Consider the following 21,882-nt stretch of genomic DNA (forward strand, 5'->3'; position numbering starts at 1 on the left):
GAGCTTTTCGAAGTTATGGAGCAATGAAATTTGGTTCCCTCAGATGGTTGATGGTCCTCTACTTACAGAAATACATTTGCTAATGACTTGGGGAGTTATGGAGTAATGAAATTTGGTTCCCTCAGATGATTGATGATCCTCTACATGCAGAAATACGTGAGCAAATTGCTCACGACACGACTCAGTGAGGTGTCTGTAGAAAAAGAGAATACGGCATTTGTGGTAGTTTAGTGTGCAAGTTTGTATATGAAATAGAGAGAAAAGAATGAATGTTCTTTCTGTGCATCACCTGTCATAAAAGAAAATTAGTTGCTTGAAATATGTACTTCAATAATATATGATTGTTGTTGCCTTTTATCTGCAAAGCTTTTCCAAAAGTCCGTTGTGAAAATTGTTAATCATTGTTCAAGTGTTCAACAGCTACTTCAATTATAAATATATATTAAACTAACTGCAGGGGTTCCACAGGATTTGTTGCTGTCACGGGCCATCTTCAGTTCAGAAGATAACAATGTTTGCTGCACTGTGGGTTTTCCTGTTTGATGAAGAAGTTGATGTTGGTGGGAACTCGGAGATATAATTGTTTCAAAGTTTCAAAGTGTGCATTTCCACCCTACTGAATGTGCAGTATGTCTACGAATGAATATGCACCAAAAACTTATGGATGATGTCGCTAACTCGCTATCTCATTGTGAGTTATGAACTTCACTAGTTACTCCCTAGACATTGTAAATATTAGTTATTGACTAAGAGCATCTCCAATGGGGAGTGTAAATCATATAGAGTGTAAAATTTACACCCTAAACATAAAAAAACTCTTTCCAATGGGGTGGTATACCGTAGGTAATAGAATATTAACTAATAGAAGAGGTGGGGAATTTCCCATCTAGCTATTAGTTGATAAATAGGTCGGGCAACACTCAAAACAACGTTTGAAAAAAAAAAAAAAAAAAAAAAAAAAACAATCAGAAAGTGACGTCCCACTCTAAATTTCGTCTTTTTCGAGTGGTTTTGTTTCCTGTGTACGTTTTTATGTGAAGAAGTCTCTCTCCACCATGACTGATCTTGCAAAGCAAATCTATGCATGTGATTGGAATTTATTTGTTACTTTAAAAACGTATATTGTTTTCCTTGTTTTTAGTCATTCTGATAAGAACATCTCTTTTTCTTCTAGTTCTGATTCTAGGTGAGGATCTCAATTATTGTTTTTTGTTTTTTTCCAAATTCATCTGTACCCATGTTAGATAACAAGCTGAACATCACTAGATCTTTGAATAATACTTCTGAATTACAAAAACAAGCACGTACCCCCTTCAAATCATATTGATTTGCATTCTTAGAAATTCTATGATTGATAAATCCAAGGTGTTAAAAGGTTGGGGTAGATGCGAATTCATAACAGAACGTTCTTACTTGTTTGTTTTCAAAGACTATAATTGCATTGTTGAATCTTTTCGATTGCCATTCCTAATTCAAGAATGGGAATTGCCTGAAACAGATGGTTCGAAGAAGGAAACCATTTGTTTATGTTATTTCTTTTTTCTTTTTTCAATTAAATGTTACTTTAATCAACGTCTTGTTAAGCTAAGTGACTTTTCAATACATTTTTTCTTAGACGACACAAACTAACGTCTTTGTTTTAGAATACACTCTGTTCTATTTTTTTCCATTGGAGACTATCCAATGTCTATATTTTGGTTCAATACTTGAGAGTGTAGTAGGAGGGCTAAAATCCTAGTATCACCCATATAGAGCCTATGTAGAAGTGTAAATTTACACCTCCTATTGGAGATGCCCTAACTAACTTGTGTGCACGGCTTACAGGTTACATCAAGGTTTTTATTACAAGCTTTACACCATGCACCTAGGACCCACCTCTCCCATATCTTGCCAACAAGGAGGACACTAATCATCCATGCAACACTTCCATTCCTCCAATACTTCATCAAGTATTATTGGTTTTTATATTTGAAACACATTATTAGTAGTTAATTAAGGCCTTGAGGGTAGCTGATGGGACGCCACTTTTACAAGGGAAAGGAGGGCTTCAAATTGACTTGGAAAATATATGGTGGTTTGAAGTAGTAGTTAATTTAAAGGTGCTAATGGGTAGTAGCAGTATGTTATTAGGTTTGGGAATAGTTATTTTGGGTGCTCGAGTAGTTGATTAACTAGTGGGGTTTGATTTAAATTATATTGGTGGTGAGTTAGGTTTGTGTAGTTTATAAAGAAAGTCTATCAAAGGAGTAGTAGGGATTACAGGGAAGAGCCTGGGTACGATAATCAGGAGGGACAACACACACACAGTGGAATACTCATGAACAATGAATTTCTAAGACTACATGGATTGGTACCTTCTTTCTCTCCGATCCATTCTTGAATTGAGTACAAACACCATCTTTATACACCTGCAACTACTTCGTGCCCAAGCTAGGTAAGTTGTCTGATCTTGATCTCTATATTGGGTTACGGTTATACTGTTATTCTTTCTGGTGCAGATGCGTGGCTTTTCAAAACAAACAGACCTAATACAACTTGAACCGCGCGTATGCTGTGATCGACTAGCTTTTGTTAGTAGACAGACTAGTAAACAATTGAGCAAACCCGTAGGTCTAAAGATTCCTGAAAAGTCAGATGAAGAGTTCCCGAATAAAGCGCCCAAAAACGGAAATTTCCAATCTTTTAACAGCTGAAAAAGCGCACGGCATGGATTTACCCAACCCGTGTCTTTCTTACTTTCCACCTAGAAATGAGTCAAATGACAATGCAAAGTAGAAGATAATTAAATTACACAGAGAAACTATAAGACCAATAGTTGCTTCTGACGAGGTTTCCACGTTTCATTCTCTCATTGGTTGTAAATGTTCTTTGCCTTTTCTGTGTACCCAATCAAAGCTAGACAAACGTAGAGAGATAAAAAGGCTAACCAAAAATAGAAAACTTAAGGAATAGCCCAAACTTTGGAATCTATCTTCATTTCATTGTTCTGCTTCCACTTTTGTCAAGCCTTCTTTTATAGTTTTGCCTGCAAGATAATTTTAGTTTCACCCCTTCAAGAATTTAGGTGTTCAAGAAATAATGGGGAGAGGTAGAGTTCAGCTGAAAAGGATTGAAAACAAGATCAATCGTCAAGTTACGTTCTCGAAAAGGAGGTCAGGACTGCTGAAGAAAGCTCATGAAATTTCTGTTCTTTGTGACGCTGATGTCGCGTTGATTGTTTTCTCTGTCAAAGGGAAATTGTCTGAGTATAGCACTAATGACAGGTACTAATTTTATGTCTGAGTTTTGGTTTTTAGTAGTTGTAAATATTTTGTATCCAATTTCAGTCGTTGTAAATACTTGTTTCTAATTTTAGTATGATGAACATTCAATCGGTTTTTCCATTTTTGGGAAGCAGTTGTTCCGTACTGGGCTTGTGGTAGTATTGTAATTTAATGGTGAAAGTAATGGTGATAATAAGTGTGGGGTGTAGCGTGTGTTTTTAGGTGCGGCTTCACTGTCAGGCATTTAGTCGACTAGATTCGTTAATAAATATAAATATATATATAGTAGACGGTGCGTGTGTATTTTCGATACTACTTAAAGTTTGGGGGGGCATGTTACTGTACTTGTAAAGTTCTTTATAGAAAAAAACTTGCAAAGTTGAGGGATCGCTACAACCCTATGCTCATTCCATTATTGCATTATTATGTGTACGTCTACAAATGGTCTAGGGATTGAGTGTAAATTTTGTTCTAATGGTAAAATTTTGCTAATTGAAAATAAAATGTCTTATTTTTTTCAAAAAAAAAAAAAGTGATTTTTTTTATTCTGTATTTTTTGTGGTAACAGTTTATTAAAAGCTGGCAGTAGAGGATTACTTTGAATGTTTCAATTTTGTTTGTACTGTTTGTGAGTTAGATCTCTGTATTCAGATTCTGTTTTTTTTTAGCTTGGTAAGAGGAATAGTATATTAAAATTTACAAAGAGTTACAAAAGCTGTGTGAACAGGTCATACAAAATCTTAAAAAGACCTCATAGGGAGCCTCCCATCTTAGCAGGCCATGGTGGCTTCCCTTCAAACACTTGACTCTCATTCAGTTGGAGAGCTGCACCTTTAGCAACTAAATCAACTACATTGCTCTCCAACTAAATCAGCGTCTCTGTATTCAGATTCTATTTTCTTTTTGTAGCAGTTTAGATGTCTATCACTTATCTCGCTGGCTTACTTCAACCCTATAATACATAATTTATTCATCAGACTGCGACTCGTACTTGTTCAGTTGCTCTAGAGTGTCGTGTTAATAAATTTGGCTTTTTATCTACTCATATATTAAATAGCCTTCTTAATTATTATTATATATATTAACCTGCATCAGAAAGCTAGATATTTTTTTCGAGTGCACACCGCATACGTGGTACTTATTTGCTTTCTATTCAACACAAATAATGACCACATTAATAATGTATGTGGTAACAGTGACAATATTATAATTAAGAAATAAAACAATTAGCTACACTCAGTAGCTGGTAGTAATAATTATAGTTATAATATATTTTCTTAAATGTCGATATTAAGTTTTCTTTGTTGCTAAAGTCTTTTTTTTCCCCCTCATTTATGTGAAAATTTTCTTGCTATTATTGCACAATGTAAATGCTTTTTAAGCTTTTACACATTTAACAGAGAATGGAAGTATTGGATTGGATTGATTTTGACCATTGACACATTAATGAAATATCCACATGACATTTTGCTAGTTCATTTTATCTCGTTAGTTGTTGGCCTGATGGCCTATGATACTTGTGTTTACCTTATACATGTTGCTATTCACCATAACACTAATGCACTGTGTTGTCTAATTTCTTTGACACACACACACACATATATATATACTGTTACTTTCTTGTCTTCCTTCTTGTTTTTCCAATGCTTAGCAACTATATATATATATACTGTGACTTTCTTGTCTTCCTTCTTGTTTTTCCAATGCTTTAGCAACTCTTTGAGGTTGCCCCAGGTACTCTACCTTTTCCTTTAGATTTTGGTGTGCTTGTGGAAGCTTGTGCGCGGGGTGAAATATATAGTGACTCCCCGACCTGCTTATGGAATCTTGTGCGCGGGGTGGATATATTGACTCCCCGACCCGTGTTGTTAGAATGTATTTTGATCTCTATTCTTGGTGTGCTGCAACCAAGTGCGAAGGTGATACCAGAGTACATCCTAAGCGTAATGATGTGCCATGTACGTCCATATTTAGAATCTTTTCTCGTGCTTCTTGGTAGTGTAAGGGTTGGAACCCCTAAAGTTTCTGTAAAAATGTTACAAATTAGTTAATTAAAAGAAATGTCAATTTTTTTTCCACCTCTCCCTTCTTATTTATTATATTATACATAGTTTTCATCATCTTGTTGAACTACTTGCTCGAGCATCATCCATCTCACGTATAGATGTGAACCCAAGAGTACTTCAACCAAATGCAACAGTACAGTCAGAATTTTGAGATTTACTGACTTAAGTTGGATCTTAAATTTTATAAAGGGTATACGTGGTTTCGCTCCCTACAATAATATAGATTATAGAATAGTGTAATTAGGGCCTGGTTCTCATCTACTTGTTTATTAGGCTTTAGCACCTTGACTGTGAGTTGATTTGTTTATTTATTTTTTCTTAAAGGCCAAATGCCCTTCACGTGCATCCTACGTGATTAGGAAGGAAGGGCCAAAGCCTAAAATACTTAAAGAGCTTAAGGTGAGTTTCTTTGGTTTTTGTGGTCGTAAGAGATCTCAAAACTTCCCATGCAATTCCTACAGTTGCTTTACCCATTAATAATGTGTTTTCCACACATATAATAGCAACAATTAACTCAAGAACTCATAATTAGATCTCTATTTTATTTATTAATTTATTATTGTGCCCAAAATTTTGATGATATATATATTATATAATTCTTACTATGAAGCTTTATTGGTCAAAGATTTGGGAGGTTGGGCCCAAAGTGTTGATTCATTTCCCACCTTTATCAAGAAAAATAGAATTTAAAGGATCTGAGAATAAATTTTCAACTATGAAAAAAATTAAAATAAAATAAAAAAATTGACTTGATGTATGAATCTTTTGTATGATTTATTTTGAACATTAAATAAAATATAAATTTATTTGAAAAAATAAATAATAAGTGAATTTGAAAAAAAAAATAGTTTGATGAGTTCGAGTACAATATTATATTTTTGGGTTATTTAAGCTTTGGTACTTTTTAGATCGATATTAAGAAATACTACTACTTTTCAAATAAATTAGGAAATAGTACTATTTTTTTTTCCTGACTGTCAGTTGATCGAATTGACCAAGGTCAATCTGCTAATACTTTCAAAATGGCGACATTAGCCCACAGTGTGTCCCTCACGTGTTTTAAAATAATTAGGTTTTAGTACCACTTTTTAAGAAGTAATTAGGTTTTAGTACAACCTTTTAAGTAGTCACTTCACCGCGTGTTACATCCTTGGTGGTCATTGCGATATAAAATTGGCCGTTAATTTTTTATTTTGCATATATCGAAGAAATGGTGAAATAAGGAGAAAAAAATTCTACATATCATTCTCTCTATCCATTGTACGTAACAATATCTTCCTCTCTATCCATTAGACCCATCATCTTCTCCTACTCAAACCCTAACATTTATTCACTCTCTCAAACACTTACACACGAAGATTCTTCGTCGAAATCTAAAATTTAGTACATAAACCCTTCTCATCACTATTACCATAATTTTTAAATTTCATCATCATTTTTAAACAAGCAAAAGTTTTACTGTTTCATAATTTATTTGAAAAGTTGTACTATTTTTTTAATATTACTATTAAAAGTTGTACCAAAACCTAAAAAACCCTATGTTTTTTTTACGTGAAAGGCATATTGAAAGGGCATTGTGGACAATATAAAAATCCAAACAAATTGAAACAATTTGATCGTGGACAATTTAGTTAACTGATGGTCAACTAACAGAAGTAGTACTATTTCCTAATTTATTTGAAAAGTGATAGTATTTTCTAATATCGGTCTAAAAAGTGGCACCAAAGCCTAAATATCCCTATATTTTTGTTGTGTATCCACTTCGCGTCTCATAAAGCCCAATACTTTGGTGAATCCCAAGTTGGCTAAATTAATATAAGGAAAGGGTTCTAGGGACATATTTTATCTTGACACGTAAACAAACTCAAAATCGTTAGGGCATTTATAAGTTTCGGATTAGGTTAATTTTTTGTAGATATGATCTCCTAACTATTTTAAACATTGTCACAAATAATCAAAAAAATCAAAAATTTCTAAACTTGCCAAATATAGTATCAAAAATGGTGAAAATGAACGGTCTACAATTAGCCAAATTTTGTAAATTGTTAACTACATTTGACAAGTTTGAAATTTTTTGATTTTTTTGATTATTTGTGACAATGTTTAGAATAGATAGGAGATTATATTTACAAAATATTAGCCTAATCCGAAACTTATAAATGCCCTAACGATTTTGAGTTTGTTTACGTGTCAAGATCAAATATCCCTCCCTTAATCTAATTGCCGCATTTGACAATATGTTGTTAATGAAACATTAAATCAATAAAAACTCAATCTCATAGAAAAGTTCTCTTTAAACATTAAATCTCTTGTGATATAAGCGAACAACTCTATTCTCCCCATATTCATATAAAATCCACTTTCTTTCACAAAATGGAACTATGTGGCACTTGATCCTGAAGAAAATATATCTTGGGTACATAGGCAATCGTTCATAGTTCAGCTTCATCTCATAAAGTCTTCTACTCTCATTTGCTTCCCAATGATTCCCCATCCGCTACCCTCATTTGTGAGGAAGCAAATTATTGCTAAAATTTGCATGTTAGATTCTCGTTATGCACATTTTAAGGATCACTAAATAAGTGGCTTGTGGCTTGTGGCTTGTGCAAATGTTTATCTTAATATTGTTCAATAAAACACATGAGTTGCCGTGTGATTAACATTTTGTCCTTTAAGAAAGAAGAAACGAGTCAACTACGTCAACTAATGGTAGAGCTAAAACCTAATATACAATTAGAGAAGAATTTGGCTTACGTTAGGCTATTATCTTAGTGAGAAAAACCTAGAGATGCCTCCTTTTTCTTATGTGTAGTGCACTTTTTTTGATTGAGCAGGATCTTTTTTTTTGTGTGTTCTAATTTCTAAGGAAACATAAATAAAGCTTAAAAAAGAGTATGCAAGTCTTCTATAAGTAACAAAATGTTTATATTAAAAGATTTTGGTTCCCAAATAAATTTGCGTATTTTCTAACTCATATAAAACCCCTGAAATATATTGTGATTTCTTGATTATTTGCTTAAAATTTTCATATAGTTAAATGTAAAATCAATTAGCATGCGCTATCATTAAGGAATTTACGCCAAAAAGAAGTAGCATAAAAGAAATAATATGTTAGTTGATTTTCAGAACTATTTGAAGAAAAATATTATGTTATTGTTTCATTCATGATTATATGCATACAAATTAGTCTAAGATAAAAGTTGCTAACTTATATGGATGCATGGAGCATGTGTGAGGGTCACAATATAGTTACTGTAACATGAGTTGGGCTAAAGGCCCGGTAATCATTTAGTATCTTACTGGTAAAGAGCAAGAGTTATTTACCCTTAGAACCCTTTAGTTACTATTTTTAATATAGATTCTTCCATGAAGTTCCAACAAAACCTTGCTTTTTAAACTTCGAAATGAAACCGCTCATTCATCAAACATTACTTTTTGATTACCCTTGCCAAAAAGTTTATATTGAAATTCACATATATTTTTTCTATCAAACATTACTTTATGATTAACCAAAACATCCCATTCTCAATTCATTTCTAAAGAAATAGATATGGTTGGAATTGTTTTTTACAACTCATAGTAGATAACTCTATTTTTCAGTAGTTAAAAGAATCAATTTAAATAATTGGTTGATTACGATTCTCTCTATTTGTTACTTTTTTTTCTTTTCAAAGTGATGTTAAATCTTTTTTATTCTTAAAATACATGATTTGCATTATTAGTCAAAAGTTGTTAGAAGGTATTGCGTTTCTACACATTGGTTGGAAAAGAAAATTTATGTATATCTTGATAAATCAAATATATGTGAATCATGGTATGAATGTTTTAGGTAAGAAAAAGTAGGTGTTTGAGTAGGGGATTTTAAGAAAGTTGAACTTCATTGGACATATGTTATATAATGGTAACTTTAGGTTTTCTGAGTAAGTGACTCAATATAAAAAGCAAGAAACCGTTGTTGTTTACATCTTATAACCTAAAAAATAAATTAATAAATAAAAGAGACATCTACAAAAATGCCTAATGTGTCTAAGTAATTATCAAAGTAAGTGAGCTTTTATCCTATTCCATAACCACCGCTATCAACTTGCACCCACTATTCTGTTGCCAGCAAGACAACAACACCACCCCTACTAAGCTCTCGTTCACAATTGTACCTTCTCTTCGGCTGCAAGATTTTTTTTTTTTTTTTTTTAAAATTTTTTATCTCTATTATTTTTATTCTTTTATAACAAACTTACTTTCAAAGATAATACTTTATTTGGTAACTTGTTGAAATCAATTTTTTTTTTTGGTGGAAAAACACAGGTTCTTTTTGAAAAATTGAACTTTTTGTTTGATTTGATAAAAAACACAACCCAATTTAAAAGTTGGAAAACTTTTGGTTGATTTGACGTTCTTTAGTAATAATATATTAGAATTAAGAAAGATACAAGATTTTTCTTGTTTAAGAGTGTTATTTTCTTTCTATTTTGTATATTGGATTTCTTACCACCCAAGTATGTAATATTATATATAGATGTAGAATAAAGAGACAATAAAACTCTTTACTACTCTTTCAAACCCTAATCGAACTCCTCTTTTGGTTGTCTCATCTCCATCACCTTTTTTTAGTGGTCTATTTGTCATTGTATTGATTTAGCTTTCCTATAATTGCCACTAACTTACTTAGTATCGGAGCTCCTTATTTGATACAAATTTTAATGGGATGCTAGGAGAGGTATCACCAAAAAAAAAAAAAAAAAAAAAAAAAAAAAAAAAAAACCAATGTTGAGTGAATGCAAAATTGAAGACCTATTAATTATACAGTTGTTTAGTGATTATGCTTTGGAACAAGGTTCCAATATATCATTAATGTAAACTCTTTTATTTTATTTTCTTATTTTTTGATATCTCTTCTATTTCATTAATTCACGATATTACCTTTTAACTTAAATAAATAAGTGCAGGTGTCGACTAGCAAAGTCGGTAAAACCTTTGGGTGATGATACCAGAGGTCTGGGACTCGAACCCCGCTAGTATCAAAGAGTTGCTGATCTCATTTAAAACAGGCTTACCAATCCAAAAAACAAAAAACTTAAATAAATAAATGAGTGTATTTCCTCATGTTCCTCATTCTCTTCCATATTAGGTGTTGTTGTTGTTGTTGTTTAAATTAGGGTTTATAGTTGAAACTTCTCCTACTTATACATGGTAAAAGCATAACAACTTTTTCCACCCTTTATATTAAAAAAAAAGTTTCATTTATTTAGCTTTAGGATTGCATATACTCTAGAAACACCTTAATTTCAAATAGAAAGTGAAGTGACACCCGCAGAGGGGTCACCAATCCATGAGTGATTTGATATATAGTCAATGAGAAGTTCTTACTTCCTTTGGAATATTTTGCAATACAAAAAAATATAGTGGAATTTGCCACATTTGGTAGAATTCGCCATCAAAATAAACTTTCACCCTTATGCAATTAGTCACCAACTAATGCAGTTTTCCAAATTTAATTTTTCTTTACCAATATGATTCTCCATTAAAAGTTTCTACTGATAAATGGTGCGAAAATTTTCTTTGACCTACTATGTCGTCAAACATAGACTGTTATTCATGAAACTAGTCAAATATTTTCTTATTAGTACAATTAATTTTAAAGAAGGATGCATGATTGTTTTTTAATTTGTACGTGCTTCAATATGTCTTACTGATACTCGAGTAGGAGTTTGGGGGTATATAGGTATTGGGATTGGGTTTTAGGAGTGTTTGAATGTCTTATGTATGCGCTTCAATGTCTTACCATTTTCGTGAATCTACCCTATTTTGTACGTATCTAAGATAACAAGTTTTACTGTGAATCTACCCTATTTTGTACGTATCTAAGATAACAAGTTTTACTATATAATCTTTATTTTTGTGTAAAGAGCATTAATCTTGGTGGAACAACATTCACCAAAATACATAGCTCTTACTTCTTGATTTTAAAGTATATTTAGTTGATTAGGAAATTGAATTTCTTAACAGTTGTTTAAGAAAAAGAAATTAAGTGTACAAGTATAACATACAAGAACTGTACTTGTGTATTTTGTGTCAGTCTGCGGGATTATATATGTTTTATAGTTAGGTTGCTTTTCATTGAACAATGATTTTCACTTATCTAGTGCAGTGGTCGGATATTGCTTATTTGGTTTATATCATTAGTTTCCATGATACATTTCCACTATTATTATTAGTCTATTGCATGTATCTTTTTCTCAAGGTTTTTTGTTTGAATATATTATATATAGTTTATGTTTCTCATGAAATAATTAGAAAAAATAGCCAAAGTGGGTAACGTACTTTTCCGAAAAATTCAATTTGGGTAACATATTTTTTTTCTCATCAATTTAGATAACGTACTTATTAAATTCGTCATTCTAGGTAATATGTTATCTTGCCGTTCAAATCAGCTTATATGGGGCAGTCATTTTTACATGTGTAATATATCTATTTCTTAACAGAATTAAACAGAAATAGATATATTACACATGTAAAAATGGCTGTCGCATAGGCAGAAGTAGATATATTACACATGTAAAAATGGCTGCCGCATAGGCTGATTTGAACGGTGAGTTAACAAATTACCTGGAATGACGAATTTAATAGGTACGTTATCCAAATTGACGAGAAAAAAAGTATGTTACTCAAATTGAATTTTTCGGAAAAGTACGTTACCTACTTTGGCTATTTTTTCAAATAATTATAAATATTTTAAGAAAATAACATATAATTTGTGTAATTATGCTTTATATATATGTTATATTTTTAGGGGGGGGGGGGGGAGAGCCACAATGTCCACTGCGACATAGGAGCTCTGTGAAACCAAAAATTTAGAACAATTGGATATATGTCTTATAAGATTGGGCACTTCGTAGTTGAAAATCTTTCGACCACTAATAGGTGAGGAGGAATGCCCTATATCTCGAATCTTGAGTATTATCTCGATTCCTTAGATGTTGTGCAATAGGGCACCGTATGACAATGAGTGGAGCGGCCCTAAGATGTTTATATTGTTGTGTGAGGCTTTAGATACAAATATGAGTAAATAATCTCAACGCGCCTCCTACATTAGCGTATGGCGTACCTTGGAGTCAAAGATGTTGACAATTCTTATTTATTTATTTATTTGAATTTGTTAATTGGAGTAATTAGATGGGTGAGGGACATAGGGTGATACAATATTAAATTAACAATGAAAAATGTTAGACCACCTATTTAATCTAATTACCTCTTCCATGACAAACGAGCGAACCAACCTTTATAGAGATTTGGTTTCGGTTTGGTCTACCTAAGTAGTCACCAACTTGTATAATGGCTATTGCCACAATGTTGAAGGTTTAATTACATAGGAAAGTACTATGAAACCAAAAATTTAGAACAATTGGATATATGTTTATAAGATTGGGCACCGCTTCATAATGGAAAAATCTTTGCACCACTAATAGGTGAGGAGGAATGCCCTATATCTCGAATCTAAAGTATTATCTCAATGTATTCCTTAGATGTTGTGCAATAGGGCATAATGATGACAATGAGTGGAGTCATATGCCCTAAGATGTTTATATTGTTGTGTGAATATTTTTAGATACAAATATGAGTAAATAATCTCAATCTATCCTATTTTGTTACAATTCTTATTTATTTATTTATTTGAATTTTGTTTTGTCTAATTAGCATTGAGGGACATTGGTGATACAATATTAAATTAACAATGAAAAATGTTAGATTTTTATTTAATCTAATTACCTCTTCCATGAAAATTGAACCAACCTTTATAGAGATTTGTTTGGTTTGGAAAAAAAAATTAGTCACCAACTTGTATAATGGCTATTGTGTATTTTGAAGGTTTAATTAATTACACGAGAAAGTATATATGGCAAACTTAGGTGAGTTTTGATCCCATGAGCCTATAATGGAAGGATGCACAACCCTTGAGCTACAAGCTAAAAACACAACATTATTTTCATGTAAAATATTATTATCAAACTAATTCTATGTAGTCATATATCGTTAGGGAAGTAATGATATGAGTTATAATTACACGATATAAGGATGCCAAAATATTTTGAACATCTTTTGTAAAGGGAGAGACCATAGTGTTTTTAAGTTTTAAAATCTATCCTATTTTGTCCTTATCTAAGATAACATATTTTACTATATAATATTTATTTTGTCTAAAAGCATTGATCTTGGTCTAAACAAAATAGATATTTTGACTTCTTAATTTTTAAGTGTATTTAGTTGATTAGAAAATTGAATTGATTTACAATTTTGTTTAGGAAAAAAAAATTTGAGTGCTTAACATGCATATATCTATTATTGTGTATTTTGTGTTGGGTATCCAAAAAAGTATATGTTATAAATATATTTGAACATTGATTTTTATATATATATATATATATATATATTTATATATATCATTAGTTTTCTTGATACATTTCCACCATTATTATTAGTCTTTTACATCTTTTTCTCAAGTGTTTGTTTTTGTTTTTTTTTGTTTTTAAGTTTTAATATATGTGTACTTTATGTTTATCATGAAATAATTCTAAACATTTTAGGAAAATAACATCTAATTTGTGTAATTATAATTTTTATATATATAAATATGTTATATTTTTACGGGTGGGGAGTAGATATTTTGACATGTAATTGAATGACACAATTTCCACCATGATGTAAGAATTTTGTGAAGCTGAAAATTTAGATCAATTGGATATATCTATTATTAGTGGCTATTAAATTTGGGTATCCAAAGAGTGGAGTAGCCTATAATATATATATATATATATATAGTTAGATTTATAATCTCAAGCAGATCTTTTATTTGTTAATAATTAAATTGACTCATGGATTTGGATTTGGGCCATAACCCGCTCTGACACCCATAGTACTAATTCTGGGCATTCAACTGACACTATGTTTAATGGGTTTAGAGAAAGAAAACGTTTTCCAAAAGTTATCCCGTATCACTGAATTTACACCCCGCGTTCCACTGGATTAATCCCATCAATTTTCTCAAAAGGCTCGATCGACTTTAAAGATCCACTGGATTTACACCAGTTTAGTTACTTGTAGAGGACAATTCAAATATTATATTATTAAAATTGTGCCGTTGTGCCGTTGCGGATGATCAAGAAATTTAACAAAAAATGGTCCCTGATCAAACCACGTTAGTATTATTATTTGCTTTCCCTTTTTTGTTTGTTTGTTTAAGTTTTCTTTGATCTTTGCTTTGGTTTGGGTAATCTGAACTTAACAAATGGAGTGGGAGTCAGCAACTCAGCACTAAAATAATTTGAAGGCCACTGATGGAATGATCAGACCCCTAATATCATATATTTGTTTTTTTTTTTGTAAACTGATTTTTTATCGCTTATAACCTATATAATTATCCACGAATTGCTCTGGAATGTAACTGTACTAAGCAGTGCCAATGTAAATATAGTTGTCCATAAAAAACTTGGTAGAGTTTTGCAAAAAGAATGTACCAAAGCATTCATAGATTATGAGCTTCTGAAATGGTCACTGATTATACTGATGAATTTCAACATCTGTTTGGTCTTGCAACAGCATGGAAAGCATCCTTGAACGCTATCAACGGTATTCTCATACCTCTAAGGACCTTGTTGCGACTGATCTGGAATCGCAGGTGCACGTACTATTGAACTAATCTCGTGTACATTGTCATAAAATCATAGTCAGAATTGCACAGTGAAGTAGACTGAGTAAATTCCATATTTAATAAACAAGTGAACACATGTTCATCCATTTGTGAGTCTCTGGAAGCTGTTGAAATGAATGATATGATCGCCCAAAACTTATTGTAGTTGTGTGTTCGTACACCTTCGTTTAAAGTTTAATTTACGGAGATCTCAGCCCAAAGGAATAAGCATTTTTCGTTAGATTGGCAAACAAGCTTTAGGAGGTAGGCAGTCCTGTCAAACCAACTGAACCTGTTCTTGGGACTAGATCTTTGTTTTCTTTCCCCACTCCTATATTTGTTTGTATTTTGGATAGATTTTGTTTTGGAAAACCAGTTGGCTCTAAAAGGATCCACATTATTCTATCATTAATTCAATTCACTCTTTTATGCCGCAGGGAAGCCTTTCTTTTGAGTACAACAAACTCAAGTCTAGGCTTGAGACTTTACAGAAAAGCCAAAGGTATGTGCGTATTATATAATAATCTGGAATAACTGATTCTGACACAATTCTCTATTTGCAGGTATTTCATGGGAGAAGAGATTGATACCTTGAGTTTTAAAGAACTTCAGCAATTAGAGCAACGGCTTGATAATGCTCTGAGGCAAACAAGGTCAAGAAAGGTAGTTTATCTTTGTTCTGTTCTTTTGCAGGAAGGGGATACTTTACACGTTTGATTTGTCTCGAATATGCACTTCTAGAATTTGTAGCTTTCAATTCATTCCTCCCTCTTTATTACTTGATCTAAACTTGTTTGAAATGTGGCCTACATATGTTATTTGTATCAAATGAAAGAGAAGTTATATTTTAACTTAATTGCGTGCAATCTACACGTGTTTACATCAAGTAATGAGAAGGTGCAGTCTAGCTATAAACTTTTATGTGAAAAGTGCCATTTTATTTTCCACATACTGAAAGACAGCCCTAATATGCTCGGCACATAATGCTCATGACGAAAATTTTCTTGTGCAGAACGAACTCATGTTTGCATCCATCACAGATCATCAGCGTAAGGTAGACCCTTTATAACATTCTTTTCTGTCATAAAATGTTGAACTGAAGTGAGCTGTAAAAGTCAATGAAAAAGATATGGAGTAACTGAGCCATAGGTATGAAGACTGATTATCGACATATTGCTTTATAATCGTTACGAGCATGACCATTATCCAAAAATATTAAAATCTTCAAACATCTTCTTTTGCTGTATTTACAAAACAATTCAAGTAACGTTTTCCACTGTCATTCATTGTATATGCTGTCAATCACCCCTGTTTCTATAGCCAAAGATCTTCCAATGTCAATCACTTTTGTGTTTGATACTACTTTCAGTCATACTTAAAATTCTGTAAATTCTACATTGCATCCATTTAGGTTCACTAGAAGAACCTGCAACAATTTGTAAGAGGATATTGATTTCTCGAAAATGTATACTATTCTCTCAGTAGTTATATGCAGTGTTGGTTCCACACTTCCATTCATAATTTTCTGTTCTATATACTATCAATCTCATGTCCCCTAATACCGGACAGGAGAAAACACTGCTGGAGGAGAATAACGATCTAAAGAAGCAGGTGAGTTGCATCATTTATGCTTGTACATTCTTTTACCTCTCAAATTTAACTTATACAGACACGAGTCACAATTCCTATATTTAAATTCTGAAATAGATCAAAGAGATGGAGCTGACATTATCCCTTTCTGAGCAACATGTCCAAAACTCGCCATCCTTGCCTCCATTGGAGACACATCCTATTCCAAACATCAGGTATTCATTCTTACGAATTTTCAGAAGCAACTGTCTATAGAGTTGCATAGAGACCATCTCACTGAAAATCAAAAGATCTTTGCCTAGTGCTTGTATTGATCATTACAATTTAGTTCTTGGTATTCGAATACAGAGTTGTCTTTCAATGGGGCGGTCTTTATGAATCTCTTCAAAATTTTATTTCGTAGCATTTCTCAATCATCACTTTTTTTGTTAATTCACTGGTATGCACACCTTATTGAAACTTTAGTTGAAGAATAATGTGTTCTTAAGTCTGACAATAATGTTTGCCCCTATATAATAGTGTGGTTTGTCTTAAGTTCCTCTTTACAAATTAATATAACTAATTCTCCCCTGTGCAACAGCTCTGCCTTGCTACCAAAAGTTGACCTCAGTCCAAAATATTAGTAGGAGACATGGTGCTTATAGTTGGCTGGGTTGGGCTCTTTCAATTTGCAACCCTCTATAATAAAAGTTAAAACAAAATGTTTCAAGAATTTAATTTGATGCACTACAATGTCAAAACTACTTCTAATAACTAAAAAGAACGAAGAAGACAATGAGAAGAATTTGAACCATTTGGTTGGTAAAAGGTGGTAAAAGTACCACCATACCCCTTTTCTAGTAGAACCACACCATAATGATGTCTGCTTTGCTCAGGACTTAAATGCGCTACCAATAAGAGATGAGGAATTTCATGTTGGTGGGAACTTGGAGAGTTCATAAATGTCCAAAGATCCAATCTTCTTTTCCATCCTCCTGCCTATGCACCAAAAACTATTTGATGTTGTTGCTATCTCATTCTGCCACAGTGAAATGCTGAATTACAGACTTCAAAAATTCTTCACAAGTATACCATGTACGAGAATCTGGGTGGAGACCTCATTTTGGCCCTTAAACATCCTTGCCGATTTCCCAGTCCAGTTTCACCTGCGATGGATATTTTACTGCAACCAACTACCTGAGAAAACCCAAATTTGGATCTTAGTACCGAATTCAGAGTCAATTAGTCAACCCAGTCACATATTTTTCATTAAAACACAAATTTTACAACTGCTTAAATAAGCACCATGGCCAAAAAAGTCAAAAAATCTATCTTTTTCTCTGTAACAGTGAGCTGGTGTGGTAGCAACTCTGTTGCATTTTACTGAGATGAAGCAATAAAAATGAACTACTAGAGGAGACGGTGGAAAAGGGATTGAACTATGAGAAGCTTATGGTATGAGATGGTTGGAAATATATATTTATTAATTTGTATTTTTTTTTATTCCCCTCCCCCACCATAAGTTTCACATTTTTCCTCCCTCATCTTTCATCTTCTCAAACCCATTCTCCTTTATCTTCGCGTGGCGGTCTTGCAGTAAAAAAATTAATAAATTACTGGTTAATTTGTGTATAAATCTTTTTGATTTCTTTTTACTTGAGGTGATTGTTTGAATAGTTGTCTAAACGCTTAAGTTTTTTTTTTCTTTGGGTGTATTTGTAATTATTTTTAGTAGCCTGGTTTTTGTATTGCTATGTTATGTTCTCTGGTTTTCTATTTTTGTTTTAATTGGGATTTTTTTAATTTTCTGATATATTGAATCGTTTTTTTTATGATAGAGATTATCTTGACCTGTTTAGGTTGTCATACTGGGTCAGTAATTTACACTATTTGGTAATTTTGGTAATGATTGATAGAGAATTATGCTGTTTAGGTAATTTAAACAACTATTTTTGCAAGTAGTTTGCTGATGTTTGATCATTGTATCTGGCCAATTGAATATGTTATGTGCGAACATGGTTGTGTCCTTGATCATTGTCAATACTATTGTTCATTTTTATTACAACAAGACTTGGCTGAGCAACGCTTCTATTGTAGTTATCTGTATTACTATACTACCGCTTGATCGCTACTATGCTTTTGGTTTTTCCAATTGTATTCATTCTTCTCTTTGTTTGATTGAAGATTGTTGTTGTTTTAGGGTATTTTCAATGGAGGGTGTAAAATTGCACCTCCACATAGGCTCCACATAAGTGTCAGTAGGATTTTTCAACTCATTTTACACAATAATGTAGAGACTATCTACACTTGATAGTTCCCAATGGAGTAATGTAAAAAATTAGGATTTAAAATCTCTGGCTTCACTTGGAGTGGCATCCCTCTTAGAATTAAAGAGGGTCACTCGGAGTGACGCCCGAGTTTCAAAATTACAAATGGCCACTTTTAGAACTAAAGAGGGACGCCATTTGGAGTAATGTCCGGACATATTTTAAATTTGCGCATCACTCCAAGTGACGCCTGAGCCTTTTACGGTTTTACCAATTCTCATTGCTCTACCAGTTCATGTTAAACTACTTATATTGAATCGCAAAATGGCATTTGAGTGGGCTTCTTAAGCTTTTGTAACCTTGCAGCTAAGGTTTAGCGATATGCAGAAACCTCTAGCAGATGCTTCGAAATTGATTCTAAAAGAAGCTATTTCTCCAAGTTTGCAAATTTGTAGGTTATTTGATTATATTCAATGATATTACCGTGGCTTTTGTTGTTCACAGTATGTGTACTCATACTCATCTACCAACTTGAAATTTTATTCACGACACTTTTTAATTCTCAGATTACAAGAGCAACCGTTGCAGTTCTTCAAGTAATATTTCAAGATTTGCTATACTACTGTAAGTTTAGGGTCTTTCTTTTTTATATATTTGATATTCACTCGAGCTAGGAATAGATTGTGTTTATTATGTAAAGAGTATGGGACTAAGGAGCATCTAATGAGATGGATGGGGACATGGTTTATGACCCAGCCGATTTAAGTTTGAACTGGCCGATTTGACTCAGAGTCGGAGCTCCCCAGTTCGACTTTTTAATGTTAAACTGGTTTAACATGGAACTGGTTTCATCACCGGTTTGAGATGTCCAATAACTCGGTGGTTCAACCCTAATTAGGTTAAAAAATCGGTTGAACACAGTGGTTTTTACTCAACTCTACCGAGTTGACTTGACCAAAATATTATATATTTTCCTCTAAATTAAGTATGTAGTATTTTTTACTCAACAAAGAACCGGCCAGGTTTCATTTGAATTAGTGATTTGAACCGGGACCTGTCTGACCTGATCCCGTTAAAAAACCCGGTTCTGAAAACCACGGATAGGGAGAAGTTTAATGGGTGCCTGTATATGTTTTAGTTATAGTAATCTTATGAAAGCCCATATACTGTCAGCTGGCCAATGATCTGCCTTTTTAAAGGTGCGGAAGATCGAAAGTGAAAGTCGAAACAATGTTGTGCAGCTGAAGCTGAAGCTATCCTGGCTATATGCGTGCAGTGACGTGATTTTCAATTTGTTTGCTATTGCTAATTGCTTATGTTTTTAATTTTTCATCAAGATTATAGTGTTAGTTTGTAACAACTTTAAAAAAAGAAAAAAATCATTTAAGCAATAAAATTGAAGGGATTGTTGATGTTGTTACACATTTGAATGGATTTGCCCCTGACGGCGTAGAAACGTCAGTGGCAACAAGTTTGGTATCGTTCAGTATGTAACGTTGACAAGCGAGTACCTAAATAATAAAATATTCGTTGATGCTACTCCTACTTCCATGAATTTCGAAGGGTACTTTCGAAGGAAAACCGAGGTATTTCCACCATTAAGGAACTAAACAAAAGGGATACGTCAGAAGTTCAGAACTGCAAATTTTTACCTGGGACAGCGTATAAGTAGTGTGAACACGTTCAACTTTGATTTTGTAGACTACGCTCCCAAGTATTTTCCCGGGGTGGTACAATGAGGCTGTCAAGCCAAGTCTAGTTTTGCTGTTCCAAAATTATGTCCAGCTATTTAGAAACCTTGTAAACCGTAGATTTGCATAGACATACACGTCGATGGATGTGTGTATAATCTCGAAACACAACATTAATGGTTGTAAATATTTTGGAATCTGGACACACGGTTTTATAACAACAAAACTCAATTCTGTCAAGCCGAACTTCTAATCGACCTTGTGCCAACCTATGTTGCACTAACGCGGACACAGACGTGTCGACTCAGTTATATCTTATATCTCAAAAAAGTAGGACGTGGACGCGGCAAAGGACGCGAAAATTAATTAATATTTATAATTTTATTTTATATAAATTATATATTAAAAACTAAATTAAATGTATCAACATTCATAAATTCAAAACTATTAAAGATAAATAGTCACAAAACTAAGTTTAATATTTCCTAATCAAACTTTAAAAATATGTCATAAGTCTTAACAAAACAAAAAATGAAAAAATTGAGTTTTTTTAATATTATTTTTTATTTTTTTGGGTCAAAATCCGCGTCCTGACCATATTGACCACGTCCTGACTGCGTCTTGACCCGCGTCCAGCTTAGTTGACTGCGTCTTGACCATGTTGACCGCATCCATCGCGCGTCCATGCCTCGTCAGTGTCCGCGTCCGCGTCCGATGCGGACACAGTCCATTAGTAGGTGCGTCCGTGCTTTAGAGGTGCCAACTATTGAACATGTCAAAATTAAAAGAAAAATTCTACTATCTTTGTAATAAGCAAGTTGGAACTTGCAAGGAATCAATAGGAATCTATTAAATCTGAATTAATAAATATATGCCATCTCGTAATTGGATTATTAAACTGGATTAATAGTGAAAGAACGTAATCAACACTTAATAGTTTATTTATTTTCTACTCCTTAACGAAGGTTAAATATACAAATTCTTGAATTATATATTTTCCTAAGAGCATCCTGAACGTGCTGCTAAAAAAAATTGTGACACATCAGTTTTTTCTGTCAGTAAAAATTGCTAAAATAACGTTATGTACTAATGCATTTCGTCAAAATTTTCGGTTTCTATTTCAGATGGCAAAACTTGCCCCATGCCAATGTAATTTTTTCAATTTTTTTATTAAATTTATTTTTTTATTCGGACGGGAAATCCAACCATTTTAATTTTTTATTAAAAAAAAATACCAAAAGTTATGGACGGCAAAACTTGTCCCGTTCCAATGTAATTTTTTATTAATTTTTTTTTGTAATTCGGATGAAAAATCCAATTGTTTTAATTTTTTATTAAAAA

The 21,882-nt window shown here is 32.7% G+C and overlaps 1 protein-coding gene across 7 annotated transcripts; it reads left to right on the forward strand.

Moving 5' to 3' along the window:
• The first annotated feature begins 2,919 nt into the window (after positions 1 to 2,919).
• Positions 2,920 to 20,270, forward strand: LOC147480142 (agamous-like MADS-box protein AP1). Of its 7 annotated transcripts, XM_086581018.1 has the most exons (10): positions 3,199 to 3,263; positions 5,654 to 5,728; positions 14,924 to 15,002; positions 15,452 to 15,516; positions 15,578 to 15,677; positions 16,027 to 16,068; positions 16,584 to 16,625; positions 16,722 to 16,819; positions 19,417 to 19,474; positions 20,024 to 20,270. In XM_086581018.1, the coding sequence occupies exons 3-9, from the start codon at positions 14,925 to 14,927 to the stop codon at positions 19,448 to 19,450; spliced, it is 459 nt and encodes a 152-aa protein (XP_086437144.1). In that variant the 5' UTR covers positions 3,199 to 3,263; positions 5,654 to 5,728; position 14,924; the 3' UTR covers positions 19,451 to 19,474; positions 20,024 to 20,270. The 7 variants fall into 7 exon arrangements, with proteins under 7 accessions (XP_086437139.1, XP_086437140.1, XP_086437141.1 ...); XM_086581013.1 differs by lacking the exon at positions 5,654 to 5,728 and having other exon boundaries at positions 2,920 to 3,263; XM_086581014.1 differs by lacking the exon at positions 5,654 to 5,728 and having other exon boundaries at positions 2,920 to 3,263; positions 20,050 to 20,270.
• The last annotated feature ends 1,612 nt before the right edge of the window (positions 20,271 to 21,882 follow it).

Source organism: Coptis chinensis, chromosome 8 (genome assembly GCF_015680905.1).
Source record: "Coptis chinensis isolate HL-2020 chromosome 8, ASM1568090v1, whole genome shotgun sequence".
NCBI classification, from domain to species: domain Eukaryota; kingdom Viridiplantae; phylum Streptophyta; class Magnoliopsida; order Ranunculales; family Ranunculaceae; genus Coptis; species Coptis chinensis.